An 11,852-nucleotide genomic window follows, 5' to 3' on the forward strand; every position below is an offset into this window, starting at 1 on the left:
TTATCTCTTATATCCTCTTGTCTATATCCTCCCTGCCATTTGAAACCATGGCTCCCTTGTGCCCTGGTCTCTAGAGCAGCAGAAAGTCAGTTTCCCCCTCCTTCTCAATGGGACCCCCTTGTAAATCTGGAAACATGGTTCTCATGCTCCCTCTCAACTATCTCTTCTCCCAGCCAAACATCTCCCAGAAGGAAAGGAGGAAGGAAAAGAGAAAGAAGGGAAGAATAGAGAAGGGGAAGTAGGGAAGGAAGAGAAGGAGAGGAGGATAGTATAGTGAGAGGGAGGTGGGCCTGGGTTTGCCCATATTTGTTCCAGGGCTTTTGAGAGATGCTCTTTCCCCCTCCTTCCAGTGTAACGCTGGGCCAGGAAGGGTTAAGGGGAGGGAGTTTGGTTCCCAGAGAGGCAGGAAGGAAGTGGGCCTCCTTAGACCAAGATTTCCTGGCTGTCTAGGAACCAGACTCCCTCCCCTTAACGCTTTCTTGCCGGACTGGGAGAAGGGGGTTTGCCCTTTGGCCTCCCACTCCTCCTCCTTGTAGTCTCTCTCCTTCTTCTCCTTCCTCTCCTTCTGGTGAGTCTTACTTATTCCCAGACCTTCTTCTCCAAAGGGCCGAAGAGGGGCTGAAGCCCACAACACAGGGAGGGAGGGACGAAGTTGGCCCAGGCCTGTTTCCCTCACAGGTTGGCCTTCTGACACACCTACCGTGTATGTATGTGCGCGCTCATGTGTGCAGTTATAAAATATCTAAATAACCAGGCCTGCAACCGTTTCTATTCCATTCAAAGAGTGCTGATAGTTCAATTATTCAGAGTCTCTTGAATATAGTTTATAAATACAGTAGAGTCTCACTTATCCATGCTAAACGGGCCGGCAGAAGCTTGGATAAGCGAATATCTTGGATTATAAGGAGGGATTAAGGAAAAGCCTATTAAACTTCAAATTAGGTTATGATTTTACAAATTAAGCACCAAAGCATCATGTTATACAGCAAATTTGACAGAAAAGGTAGTTCAATACGCAGTAATGTTATGTTGTAATTACTGTATTTACAAATTTAGCACCAAAATATCACGATATATTGAAGACATTGACTACAAAAATGGCTTGGATAATCCAGAGGCTTGGATAAGCGAGGCTTGGATAAGTGAGACTCTACTGTAGTACAAAATGTCCCTATATACTATTAACACTATTTTAGTCCACAGATCCTGCTGAGGTCATCTTCCTTTGGTTCTTTATAAATTCAGTGAAGGGTTTCCATTCCTCTTGAAGTTTCTGTGTCTTTGTTGTGCAGCTAAAGGTGTTGGCATGTTTTGTTGTTTCCATAGTTTTGCATATTCCTTTCTTGCTTTTGTTGTCATATAAAGAAAGATTCTTTCTTGATGTTTCCATGTCTAATAATCCCTGTAGAAAAAGTTCTGGTTTTAATGGGATTTTGTACTCTAGTATAGTTTCTATGGCCCCTGGTGGCACAGTGTGTTAAAGCACTGAGCTGCTGAACTTGCGGACCAAAAGGTCCCAGGTTCAAATCCAGTGAGCGGAAAGAGCGCCCGCTGTTAGCCCCAGCTTCTGCCAACCTAGCAGTTCGAAAACATGCAAATGTGAGTAGATCAATAGGTACCGCTCCGGCGGGAAGGTAACGGCACTGCATGCAGCCACATGACCTGGAGATGTCTATGGACAACGCCGGCTCTTCGGCTTAGAAATGGAGATGAGCACCAACCCCCAGAGTCGGTCACAACTGGACTTAACGGCAGGGGAAACCTTTACCTTTACTATAGTTTCCATGTCTCTGTGGATATTTATCCAGAATTCTTTAGCTTTTGAGAAGTCCACCACAAATGATAGAAAGTTCCACTTATTTTTTTGCATTCACAACATATGTTGAACCTTTAATAGATGTAAGTTTTTCTGGAGTTCTGTACCATCCATATATCATTTTGTTAAAATTTTATTTGATGGTGTAACTCCTTGTAAATTGTAGTTATTTTTCCAGAGTTCTTCCCATTTTCCGAGACTTATTGCTCGGCCTACATTTTTCACCAACTGAATCATGGGTTCTGTTATTTCTTCATCAATTGTAAAATCTTTCAGAAGAAATTGATGCAGCTTCCCAATTGGTTTGTTTTTTGTCTGTAGTACTTGGTTCCATTGATTTTCCGATTCTTGTCTACCCCTTTTGTTGTCCAGACGAAGTCTCTGTTGGAGCTGATTATAATGAAACCATGTCATCGTTGAGTCTTCTTTTTGTTGCTCTTGGTGTGCTTTTAATTTCTGCAGAGTTCCTTTTTCTTATAGTTGTTTATAAAGTAGATGTTTTCCCCTAGGTGTTCTCAATTATGGAAACACCTCTTGTGGTTTTATCAATGCAGGTATTTTATTGTAAAAAGTTCTTTTGTATTTATTCCATACTTTCATCAATGAATTTCTTATTTGATGTTTCTTAAAATTGGAGTCTGGTTTTATTTTATCATAAATCAATATGCATATTATCCATATTTTAATCAGTCCCATTGTCAGTAGTCTTTCATTTTTTAGAGAGATCCTCTCTTTTATCCATGTCCAAGCTGCTGAATCATATTATAGTCTCCTATATGGTAATGCCTTTCCTGCTGTATCTTTTGCATCCTATACATTTTTCATTTTTATTCTGGGTTTTTAATTTTTCTGAATGAATTTTGTCAGATTTTTATTCCTGGCTTTAAAGAGCGCTTCTTCTGACAAAATTGGTATTGTCTGAAATATAACATTTTTGAGATTATATTCATTTTGATTGTTCAAATTCTTACCAACAGAGATAGGTCTAAATTCTTCCACCTTTGTAGGTCTTCTTGTGTCTCTCTCCATACTTTTTCATAGTTGTTTTGAAATGCTTGAGTTTCTGTTTGTCATTTGGATTTCCAAATATTTTATTTTAGTTGTTATATTGATTTTTGTCTCTTCTTTCAAAGTCTCTTGGTTCTTCTTTACAAGAAAGGCTATGGATCATGTAGCATCAGCTGAAGGAATCATGGGGGGATCGTGTGGGTTGGGACTGAATGGGAGTTCGATGGAGGACAAGGTGAGGCTAGGTGGGTCTGGAGGCTGGAGAAGCAGAGGCCCAAGAGGAAGGAGGATCCAGCATTACCTGGCTCTGAAATAATTAAAGGCCCTGTTTTTTAACTCACCAAGAAAAAGCGTCCCAAAACCTGTTGTCTAATTCTGACTTTCTTTCACAAAGGGAATGTCCAAGGATTTCTTTCTTTTGAAAGGAGAAGAAAGGAACGCATCTTCGATACAGTTTGATTCTCCATCAGACAGTGGATTCAACATGGACAGACGCAACTCACCTGAGCCTGAAGCAGGCAGGGCCCCTGTGAGCAGTGGGGCATTCTGGGAAAGAACTACGCAGACGTTTCTGAATTCACGCATACAGTACCAGCGCTTCAGACAGCTCTCCTACCAAGAAAGCGAGGGACCCAGAGAGGTTTGCAGCTGGCTCCACGATCTCTGCCACCAGTGGCTGAAGCCAGAGCAACACACCAAGGCTGAGATGCTGGACCTGGTGATCCTGGAGCAGTTCCTGAGCCTCCTGCCCCCAGAGATGGGGAGCTGGGTCCGAGAGTGTGGGGCAGAGACCTCTTCCCAGGCGGTGGCCCTGGCGGAAGGCTTCCTCCTGAGTCGGGCAGAGGACAAGAGGCAGGAAGAACAGGTGAGAGCATTTCCTCTTGGTTTCACTAACCTTGGGACTGATGGACAGATTAAGCTTTCATCCTCTCTTCTATCCAAAATTGGACTGATGTGGGGGAGAATGTGGACTCTGTTCCCTCTGCCTCTTTTCCCACCTGCTCTGCCCCTCTTGCTGTCACCTCCATATCCACTGTAATTACATTGAAAATGATGGTAGTGGAATATGGCATTTACTTCAAACTAGGGTGCCCTCTCAAAGTTATTCTTTTAAAGAAGTCCATGCAGTTTCTGCACCTAGGTCTGTAATTTTTTGAACTTTACTACTTATGGAATACTCTATGTTCTTCCAGACCCAAAATAACTGCATCGAAGCCCAGTCTAATGTCCCTGCATCAGAGAAACTTCCATCAGACACCATCCAGAGTATCAGGCAGAAGGAGCTCAAGCAGGAAGGAGATGGGGCCGCAGCCTTGCAGGGTAAGAAGTATCCCTTCTGGGAGTTTTGTTAATTTTTGCCAGTGTAAATTCCCCTTAGGAGGAATTGTAGCACATCCATAATCAGTTTCAGCTTGAGAAGGTGTATTTGGAGGTTTGTTTGGCTTTGAGATGGGTCTATATCTTACACTCATGTCATTTGTTTTATGTACTTTAATGTGCATTATATAGAAATGCAGTTTTAATGTAGATCTTTTATAGAAATATGCATATTTGTTGAGTCTGCAATATTCGTGTTTTTTAAATTGGTATAATCCGCCTTGAGCTGCAAGGAGAGGCGGGAAAGAAATAACATTATTATTATTACTTTTATTATTATTAGAGCCCTCGGTGGCGCAGCTGATTAAATTGCTGAGCTGCTGAACTTGCTGACCGAAAGGTCAGTGATTCAAATCTGGGGAGTGGGGTGATTTGGGGAGCGAGCTGTTAGCTCCATCTTCTGTCAATCCAGCAGTTTGAAAACAGGCAAATGTGAGTACATCAGTAGGTCCTGCTCCGACGGGAAGGTAATGGCACTCCATGCAGTCATGCCAGCCACATGACCTTAGTGGTGTCTACAGACAACGCCGGCTCTTCAGCTTAAAAATTGAGATGAGCACCAACCCTCAGAGTTGGACATGACTAGACTTAATGTCAGGGGAAAACCTTTACCTATTACTCTTATTCTTATTATTCTTCTTATTATAGGCATTCGGTTGGAAAAGGTGCAATTTCAGTGTGATTTGCAGTTTTCTTTCTTGCAATACTTATGCATTAGTCTAAAATTGAATAGGACGGAAAATTCAGCCCTTCAGTACCTTCCCAGGTGGGACCTGAAGCTAAGATGAGCCCTGAAACTAAGCTGGAAGACAAAGAGAAAACAGAGTAACTTTAGTTAGTTGAAATACCAAGCCTAGTTTCAATTTAACCTATTCACAGCACTGCTTGCGAGATAAAGTCCTAAACTACAGAAGTTGACATATTCATGGGCTGATGTTGATAGTTTTCTTTATAGGACTGTAATTATAACCCCTGCGACATGTTTATGTGATCAGCTTTCCACATCTTGCTCTCTCTCCCAGGGGCTGAAATGATGTTGTTGCCGAATCCTCATTTGTTTCTTCCCCTTTGTGATGGAGTGGAACTGAATGAGGTAAGCAGAAAAAGGATTCATGGGAGAGGAGGACTGGAGCTGCCTAGGTGTCATTTGTTCCAGGCTTAATCATCAAACATCTGTTGAAACAGAAACAATTAAATGCGTTTTCTTAATGCAAAGCCTGAAGAATTCAGAATGTCCAAAGAACAATCAAATGAGCTAAGATTTAAAAGGGACGTGTTCAAGAAATGGAAAACGGAGGTAAATCACCAAAAAAGCCTAACTAGCAATAAGTAGGAAAAAAGTCTGACAAGCTAAAGCAGAAAATTAGCTCAGGCTTTCCAAAGAGATTGAAAACAATAAAAGGGTGTTCTTTGTTTGCGTCAGTAGAAGAAGAAGAAACAAGCCAAGAGTAGGGTATGTGACTGGAGAAGGTGGTGAAATGCTAACAGGGAATAGGGAAAAGGTAGAACGTTGCCTCAGCCTTCCCCCAAAAGGGAATTGGTATTCTACTTGAGCCAGATGGAACAGATGAGGTAATAGGGGAAATGCAACCCAAAAAGAAGTAGTCCAGGAATACCTAGCCACTAAATGAATTCAAGTCCCCAGGGCCACATGAACTACATCCAAGAATCCTGAAGGAACTAACAGAAAAAAATTCAGAACCACTGGTAATAATCTTTGAGAACTCCTGGAGAACAGGAGAAATCCCAGCAGACTGGATGGAGGACGCAAAGGTTGTTGCTGTTCAAAGGGTGCTCGCCAGTGGTTCTCCTTCGTGGTCTCTGTGAAATAGCACATATGGTAGTAATTGCGCCTAAGCAATGCTCTCAGAACCTTAACAGCTGTTACAGATGTTTGGCTGTAGTCCCACCCACCTTCCCCAGAAGACAAGAGAAAAATGCAGTGCACGGATAGAGAATGGGTGACACCTGGCTTGACAACAGTTCATCTGAAAGGAATCTTGGAGTGTTCGTAGACCATAAGTTGAACATGAGCCAACAATGTGATGCAGCAGCTTAAAAGCCTATGGGATTTTGGGCTGCATCCAAAGGAATGTACTGTCTCATTAAGGAAGTCATGGTGACTTTCTTTCTGCTTTGGTGTGACTTCACCTGGAATAACACTGTGTCCAGTTCTGGGCACCACAGTGAAAACTGGAACATGTCCAGATTCCATTTCTGATTCTACATGTCAACTAAGAAATTGTTCTGTGACTAACCGGACTTCTCTACAAAGCTTACACCATGGCATGGAGGCTGCAGCCTTTTCAAAGAGAAAACAGAAATGTAAATCTACTTTAAAGATTTTCTTGTGAGTATTTTTTTTGGCAGCTCTTCTGTGAGAAGGATTTTTTCTTTTTCCACCAGGACCCAATAGCCTTTGAGGATGTGGCTGTTAATTTCTCCCCAGAGGAGTGGGTGACTCTGAATCCTGATCAGAAAGTTTTGCACGTGCAGATCATGGAGGAGATTCGTGGGATTGTGGACTCTCTTGGTAAGGCTCCCACAATGATGGGGATTTCTATTTCAAAATGAAGACAGCAGCTCCCTAGTGGGAGCAGGATCCTAAATAATCACCATCTCTGAGAGTTCTCAAAGCAGGGTTTGACACAAGTGTAACATTGATGTGGTGCCTGAGAAACAGTAATGATGGCACCAATTTGGTTTCCAGTGGGAAGACTTCCATAACTGGAGTCAAGTTCAAGCGTACCACACTCCCTTGCAACAACAGGGCCCCTGGAAAACCTATCAAGAGTAATTGCCCCAGATCAGTCACACTACTCTCTGTCTGTGAATGTGTGTGAGTGTGTGTGTGTGTGTGTGTGAGAGAGAGAGAGGTGGGGGGGGGGAAAGCAGATTGACTGGAGAGAGGGACAGGGGAATGGATCATCAAAAAGATCAAACTTCCCTTGGCTTCAGATACTCAGATGTGGCTATACGTCTTTTTATCCATGTGGTACTCAACTTAGTTTTTCCTCCCAACCAGGCAGTCTAACCTTTGCATGTCTGAATGCTAAGCTCTCTTTTCACGCTGCCTCTCCCAGCACACAAACAGCGCCTAGTCTCAGTCATTCACAAGATAGTGACTTGTAATATAATGCGTTCTATGTTCTGTGACTGGATATTTTGTGCACTGGGAGAGGCATGTAGCAGTAATCAAACTCTATGCCCCTTCTAATGGTAAGAGTTTAATTCATGGTAGGTTGCCACTATATCTGGCTGAGTCCTGCAGACCTTCCTTTTTTTCTCCCTTCTCTGCTTCATCATTGTTCTCTTTTTCTTTACAGTCACTATCTTGTATCTTCCCAGCTTTGTCAGGTTAATCAATCCCTTTAGAACTCACATTTATAGCAAACCTCCAAAAACTGTGTAAGAGTCCCATTCGGTAGTTGATGGTAAAAGTGTAACAATCTCTGCAGCACTACCAAATTAGGTATGGGGCTTTCAACATTGGAGTAGAAAAACCCAACCTTAACTGAACATGGGGAGAGAGAGCTGGAGGTGGGGAGAGAGAGAAAAAGGAGGGAACAATTGTGAAATGGGTGGTATCAAGGCAAAGTTTTATCTAGAGAAAAGGCAAGCATTTGAATATGAAGGGAAGAGGCATCAATTCTCCCAGAGATAAGGAGAAAGAATAAAAAAAATCGGGTTGGGCTGAGCAACAGTTATACTCTGGAACATATGTTACTCAGCTCCCCCTTAGTGGCTTCAAGTCCATCCTTACTGAATCAAAGGTGGGGAGAGGACAGCATTTATATCTTCTTTTCCTCCATATCTATTTTCAATCCACTTCTTTTCCCACTTTCTTAGACTCCTTATTAATCACACTAAGGAATGATTGTTTCTGTCCTTCTTTACAGCAGATAACTGGAAGAAGAGCAATGTATGCACCAAAAACAGGAAGCATTTTGAGCACAATGGGGGCCTTCCTATACACCAGCAAACCAACAGAGAAGATGGAAATTCTGCCAGAGAAAGGGCCTACAAATGCAATGTATGTGGGCAGTGTTTTACCCAAAGTATGGCACTTGTGCTTCACAAGACACACCATGCTGAGAAAAGGGATTTTAAATGTAAAGTATCCGCAACATGTTTTGCCGATTGCAAATTACCACATTTGAGCCAAGACAAAATCTTTGAAGGAACCGAGGATTTAATAAGCCGGGAGTGTGGGAAATCTTTTATCCAGAGTTCATACTTGGTGAAACATGACAGATCTCACGCAGGACAGGAACCATACAGATGCGTGGAGTGTGGGAAATGTTTTGCTCACAGTTCACAATTCGTGAGCCACAAAAGACTCCACGCACGAGAGAAGCCATACCAATGCCAGGAGTGTAGGAAATGTTTTGCTTACAGTTCGCACTTGGTGAAGCACAAAAGGCTCCACACAGGAGAGAAGCCATACCAATGCCAGGAGTGTGGGAAGTGTTTTGCTTACAGTTCAGACTTGTTGAGGCACAAAAGCCTCCACACAGGAGAGAAGCCACACCAATGTGAGGAGTGTGGGAAGTGTTTTGCTCGCAGTTCAAACTGGAGGAGGCATAAAAGACTCCACACAGGAGAGAAGCCATACCAATGCCAGGAGTGTGGGAAATGTTTTGCTTACAGCTCAGACTTGGTAAGGCACGAAAGACTCCACACAGGAGAGAAGCCACACCAATGCCAGGAATGTGGAAAATGTTTTGCTCGCCATTCAAACTTGGTATGGCACAAAAAACTTCACACAGGACAGAATCTATAAATATGCCAGGAGTGTGGGAAATGTTTTGCTTGCAGTTCACACTTGGGAGAACCACAAAAAACTACACACAGGATAAAAAAAACATGCAAATGCCAGGCGTGTGGGAATTGTTTTGTTTGGGGTTCATACCTTTTGAATTATCACAGACTACATATAGGAGAGACATCATTTAAAGAGCTTGGAGAAAACTAATAAAATGAGTTGCAACAGGGAAATTGGACATTCTGGTGTAGACCAGAATGTCAACATTTCCTGATGAACACGTGTTACTCCCTTAATTTCTAGTACCATTTGGCTTAACTTTGGACTCAATTCTTAGACAATTATCTTCTAAGTTTTGATCTCTATTCAGTTTTCTTGCTATCATCTGATTTCAAACAGGACCTTTTGAGTAGTTCTGCCTAAGATTTGGTAGATTCCTCTTTATTGTTTGAATCCGTAAGATGAGGTCCTCTTCTCTGGAGCAGCAGAAAGCAAGCTCCCTGTGACAATCCTCCAGAGGGTTAAATAAGATTGTCATATCACTTATTTGAAGGAAAAAAACCATATGCCATTCCATCAGTTGTCCCTCTAGTTTTAGTTTCCAGCTCCTTTACCTCCTTTGTTGCAAATTTCCAGTTTGGGGATGTTTTTTTTACTTCTGGGATTCCAGAATTGAACACAGTGCTTCTGTTGAGGCCAAGCCAAAGGAAAAGATGTTTGCACTATTACTTCCCTTGATGTGCAAATTGTATCTCTAGTGGTTTCCATGCTCTTGGCCACACACTTTTAATCCACATTGAATTGCAAAATAACAAGCCTTGTTGTTTTAAAATTAACAATGTTATATATCATTGATTTTGTTATAGTCTATGAGAATTTGATCTATTTTGCAAAATTTAAGTCCCTGGATCTTATATTAAGGAAATAATAGCTTTTAATTGAATTGCACAGAGCTTTATAGTGTTGATCTTCATGTGGGAAGTTTTAGATTTTTTTCATCTATTTTAACTGATTATTTTAATGTCCTACAAAAAAGGACTTATGTCCCAGTTTGGGTTATTTATAAGGGTTTTATTTTATGTTGTGTGTTTTAATGCTACTGTAAACTGCCTTGAGTCTGTTGGAGAAAGGTGATAGATAAATTTCCCAAATAAGTTTGTTTGTAGAGTAAAAACACCAACAGTGTTTGTATAATTAATACAAGCTTCCCATCTAGAAATTTCCAATTGCTTGAGAAAATCTAATTGTCAGTAAAGAGATTACTGTATTTACGCAAATGTAAGGCACACCTTTTTTTACTAAATGACCATGCCAAAATTGGGGTGCACATTACATTTGTGTAATACAGTAAACTGTGGGCAGAAAGGCGCATTCACACAGGAGAGGCAGTGGGAGCACATGCCAGCCTCCCTGCCAGCCCCAAGACTCCTTTACATTGTCTTCTTCACTTCCAGGGCCTGTCTCCTTCCCCTCTGCTCCTGGGGCCCGCCAGAGCCAAGGCTACCTCCTACAGCCACTGGTGAGGCCTCTGTCTTCTGCCTTAAAATAGAGCAATTTTATTTATTTATTTATTGCAATACTTATATCCCGCCCTTCTCACACATAGGGGACTCAGGGCGGCTTACAATAAAACACAGTATAAAAATATTACAGGCAATTCAAACAGTTAAAAATTAAATACATTAAACATTTATAAAAATATGCGTATAACTACACAGTTGGCACATTTCAAATCTGATAACTGGTCTGTCAGTGAGTTCTAAGATGATAATTGATGCTGCTGTTATTAATCAAAAACCTGGTCCCACAACCAGGTCTTAACTTTCCTACGAAAGAATAAGAGGGAGGGAGCCTGCCTGACCTCATTTGGGAGGGCATTCCATAGGCGGGGAGCCACTACTGAAAAGGCCCTGTCTCTCGTCCCCGCCAGACGCATCTGTGAGGCTGGTGGAACTGCCTGTAAGGCCTCACCCGAAGATCTTACATTTCGAGGTGGGTCGTAGCGGGAGACACGTTCAAACAAGTAAGCTGGGCCGGAACCATTTAGAGCTTTATAGGCTAACACCAGCACCTTGAATTGTTCTCGGTAGCTAATTAGCAGCCAGTGCAGCTGGCGTAACAGAAGAGTGGTACGCTCCCTGTACGCCGCCCCGGTTATCAACCTGGCTGCCTCCCGTTGGACTAATTGGAGCTTCCGAACAGTCTTCAAAGGCAGCCCCACGTAGAGCACCTTGCAGTAGTCTAATCGGGATGTGACAAGAGCGTGGACCACCGTGGTCACGTCCAATTCAAGCAGCCATTGGATAGTGAGATCCGGGCCACGGTTACTGGAACCTGAGGCATGGCTACCGAGCTCATTATCCTGTGATCAGCACCAAAGCTCAGCCGCTTGACAGTCCATGCACTTGGTGAGCGAGGAAGCCAATGTTTTGAAATAATTCTCACCAAGTTGAAGATGAAGTCACTGAGGTAGTTTATTCTATCAGCTGAAAGGGATGTCAGCAAAGCAGTGATCCGCGAAAGATAAGATGAGATCCATTACAATGAATCACAGGCATTTTTATACAGAGCACACTTAAATTTCCCGCCCACCTGTACTGGCTCCACCATGATTGGCTGAGCCCTGATGACATCAGGGGAGATTCCCAGCGAAGGCGGGAGCTTGGCCCCTGCCAGCCAATGAGAGAGCACTCCTCACTCTCGATGCAGATTTCCCTCTGTTCAATGACTGGAGAGGGGTCAGCGGTTCAGGGAACAATGGTGCTGGGAAATGGCCTTGAGTCTTGAGGTCCTATATGGGACAAACAATAGAACCTACATGGTCCCAGGCAAACTTTTATTGAATCAGAGATGATATCAGTATGGGTCTAGCGCCTTCGGCACTGA

At 42.7% G+C, this 11,852-nt stretch overlaps 1 protein-coding gene across 3 annotated transcripts; it reads left to right on the top strand.

Moving 5' to 3' along the window:
• The first annotated feature begins 430 nt into the window (after positions 1-430).
• On the top strand, positions 431-10,142 carry LOC107983318 (zinc finger protein 397). 3 transcript variants are annotated; one of them, XM_062973465.1, is made up of 6 exons: positions 431-568; positions 3,219-3,689; positions 4,018-4,144; positions 5,224-5,294; positions 6,608-6,734; positions 8,101-10,142. In XM_062973465.1, exons 2-6 carry the CDS (start codon positions 3,222-3,224, stop codon positions 8,982-8,984), a joined length of 1,677 nt encoding a protein of 558 aa, XP_062829535.1. In that variant the 5' UTR covers positions 431-568; positions 3,219-3,221; the 3' UTR covers positions 8,985-10,142. The 3 variants fall into 3 exon arrangements, with proteins under 3 accessions (XP_062829535.1, XP_062829537.1, XP_062829536.1); XM_062973467.1 differs by having other exon boundaries at positions 8,104-10,142; XM_062973466.1 differs by lacking the exon at positions 431-568 and adding an exon at positions 569-703.
• Positions 10,143-11,852: the final 1,710 nt, after the last annotated feature.

Source organism: Anolis carolinensis, chromosome 2 (assembly GCF_035594765.1).
Source record: "Anolis carolinensis isolate JA03-04 chromosome 2, rAnoCar3.1.pri, whole genome shotgun sequence".
NCBI classification, from domain to species: domain Eukaryota; kingdom Metazoa; phylum Chordata; class Lepidosauria; order Squamata; family Dactyloidae; genus Anolis; species Anolis carolinensis.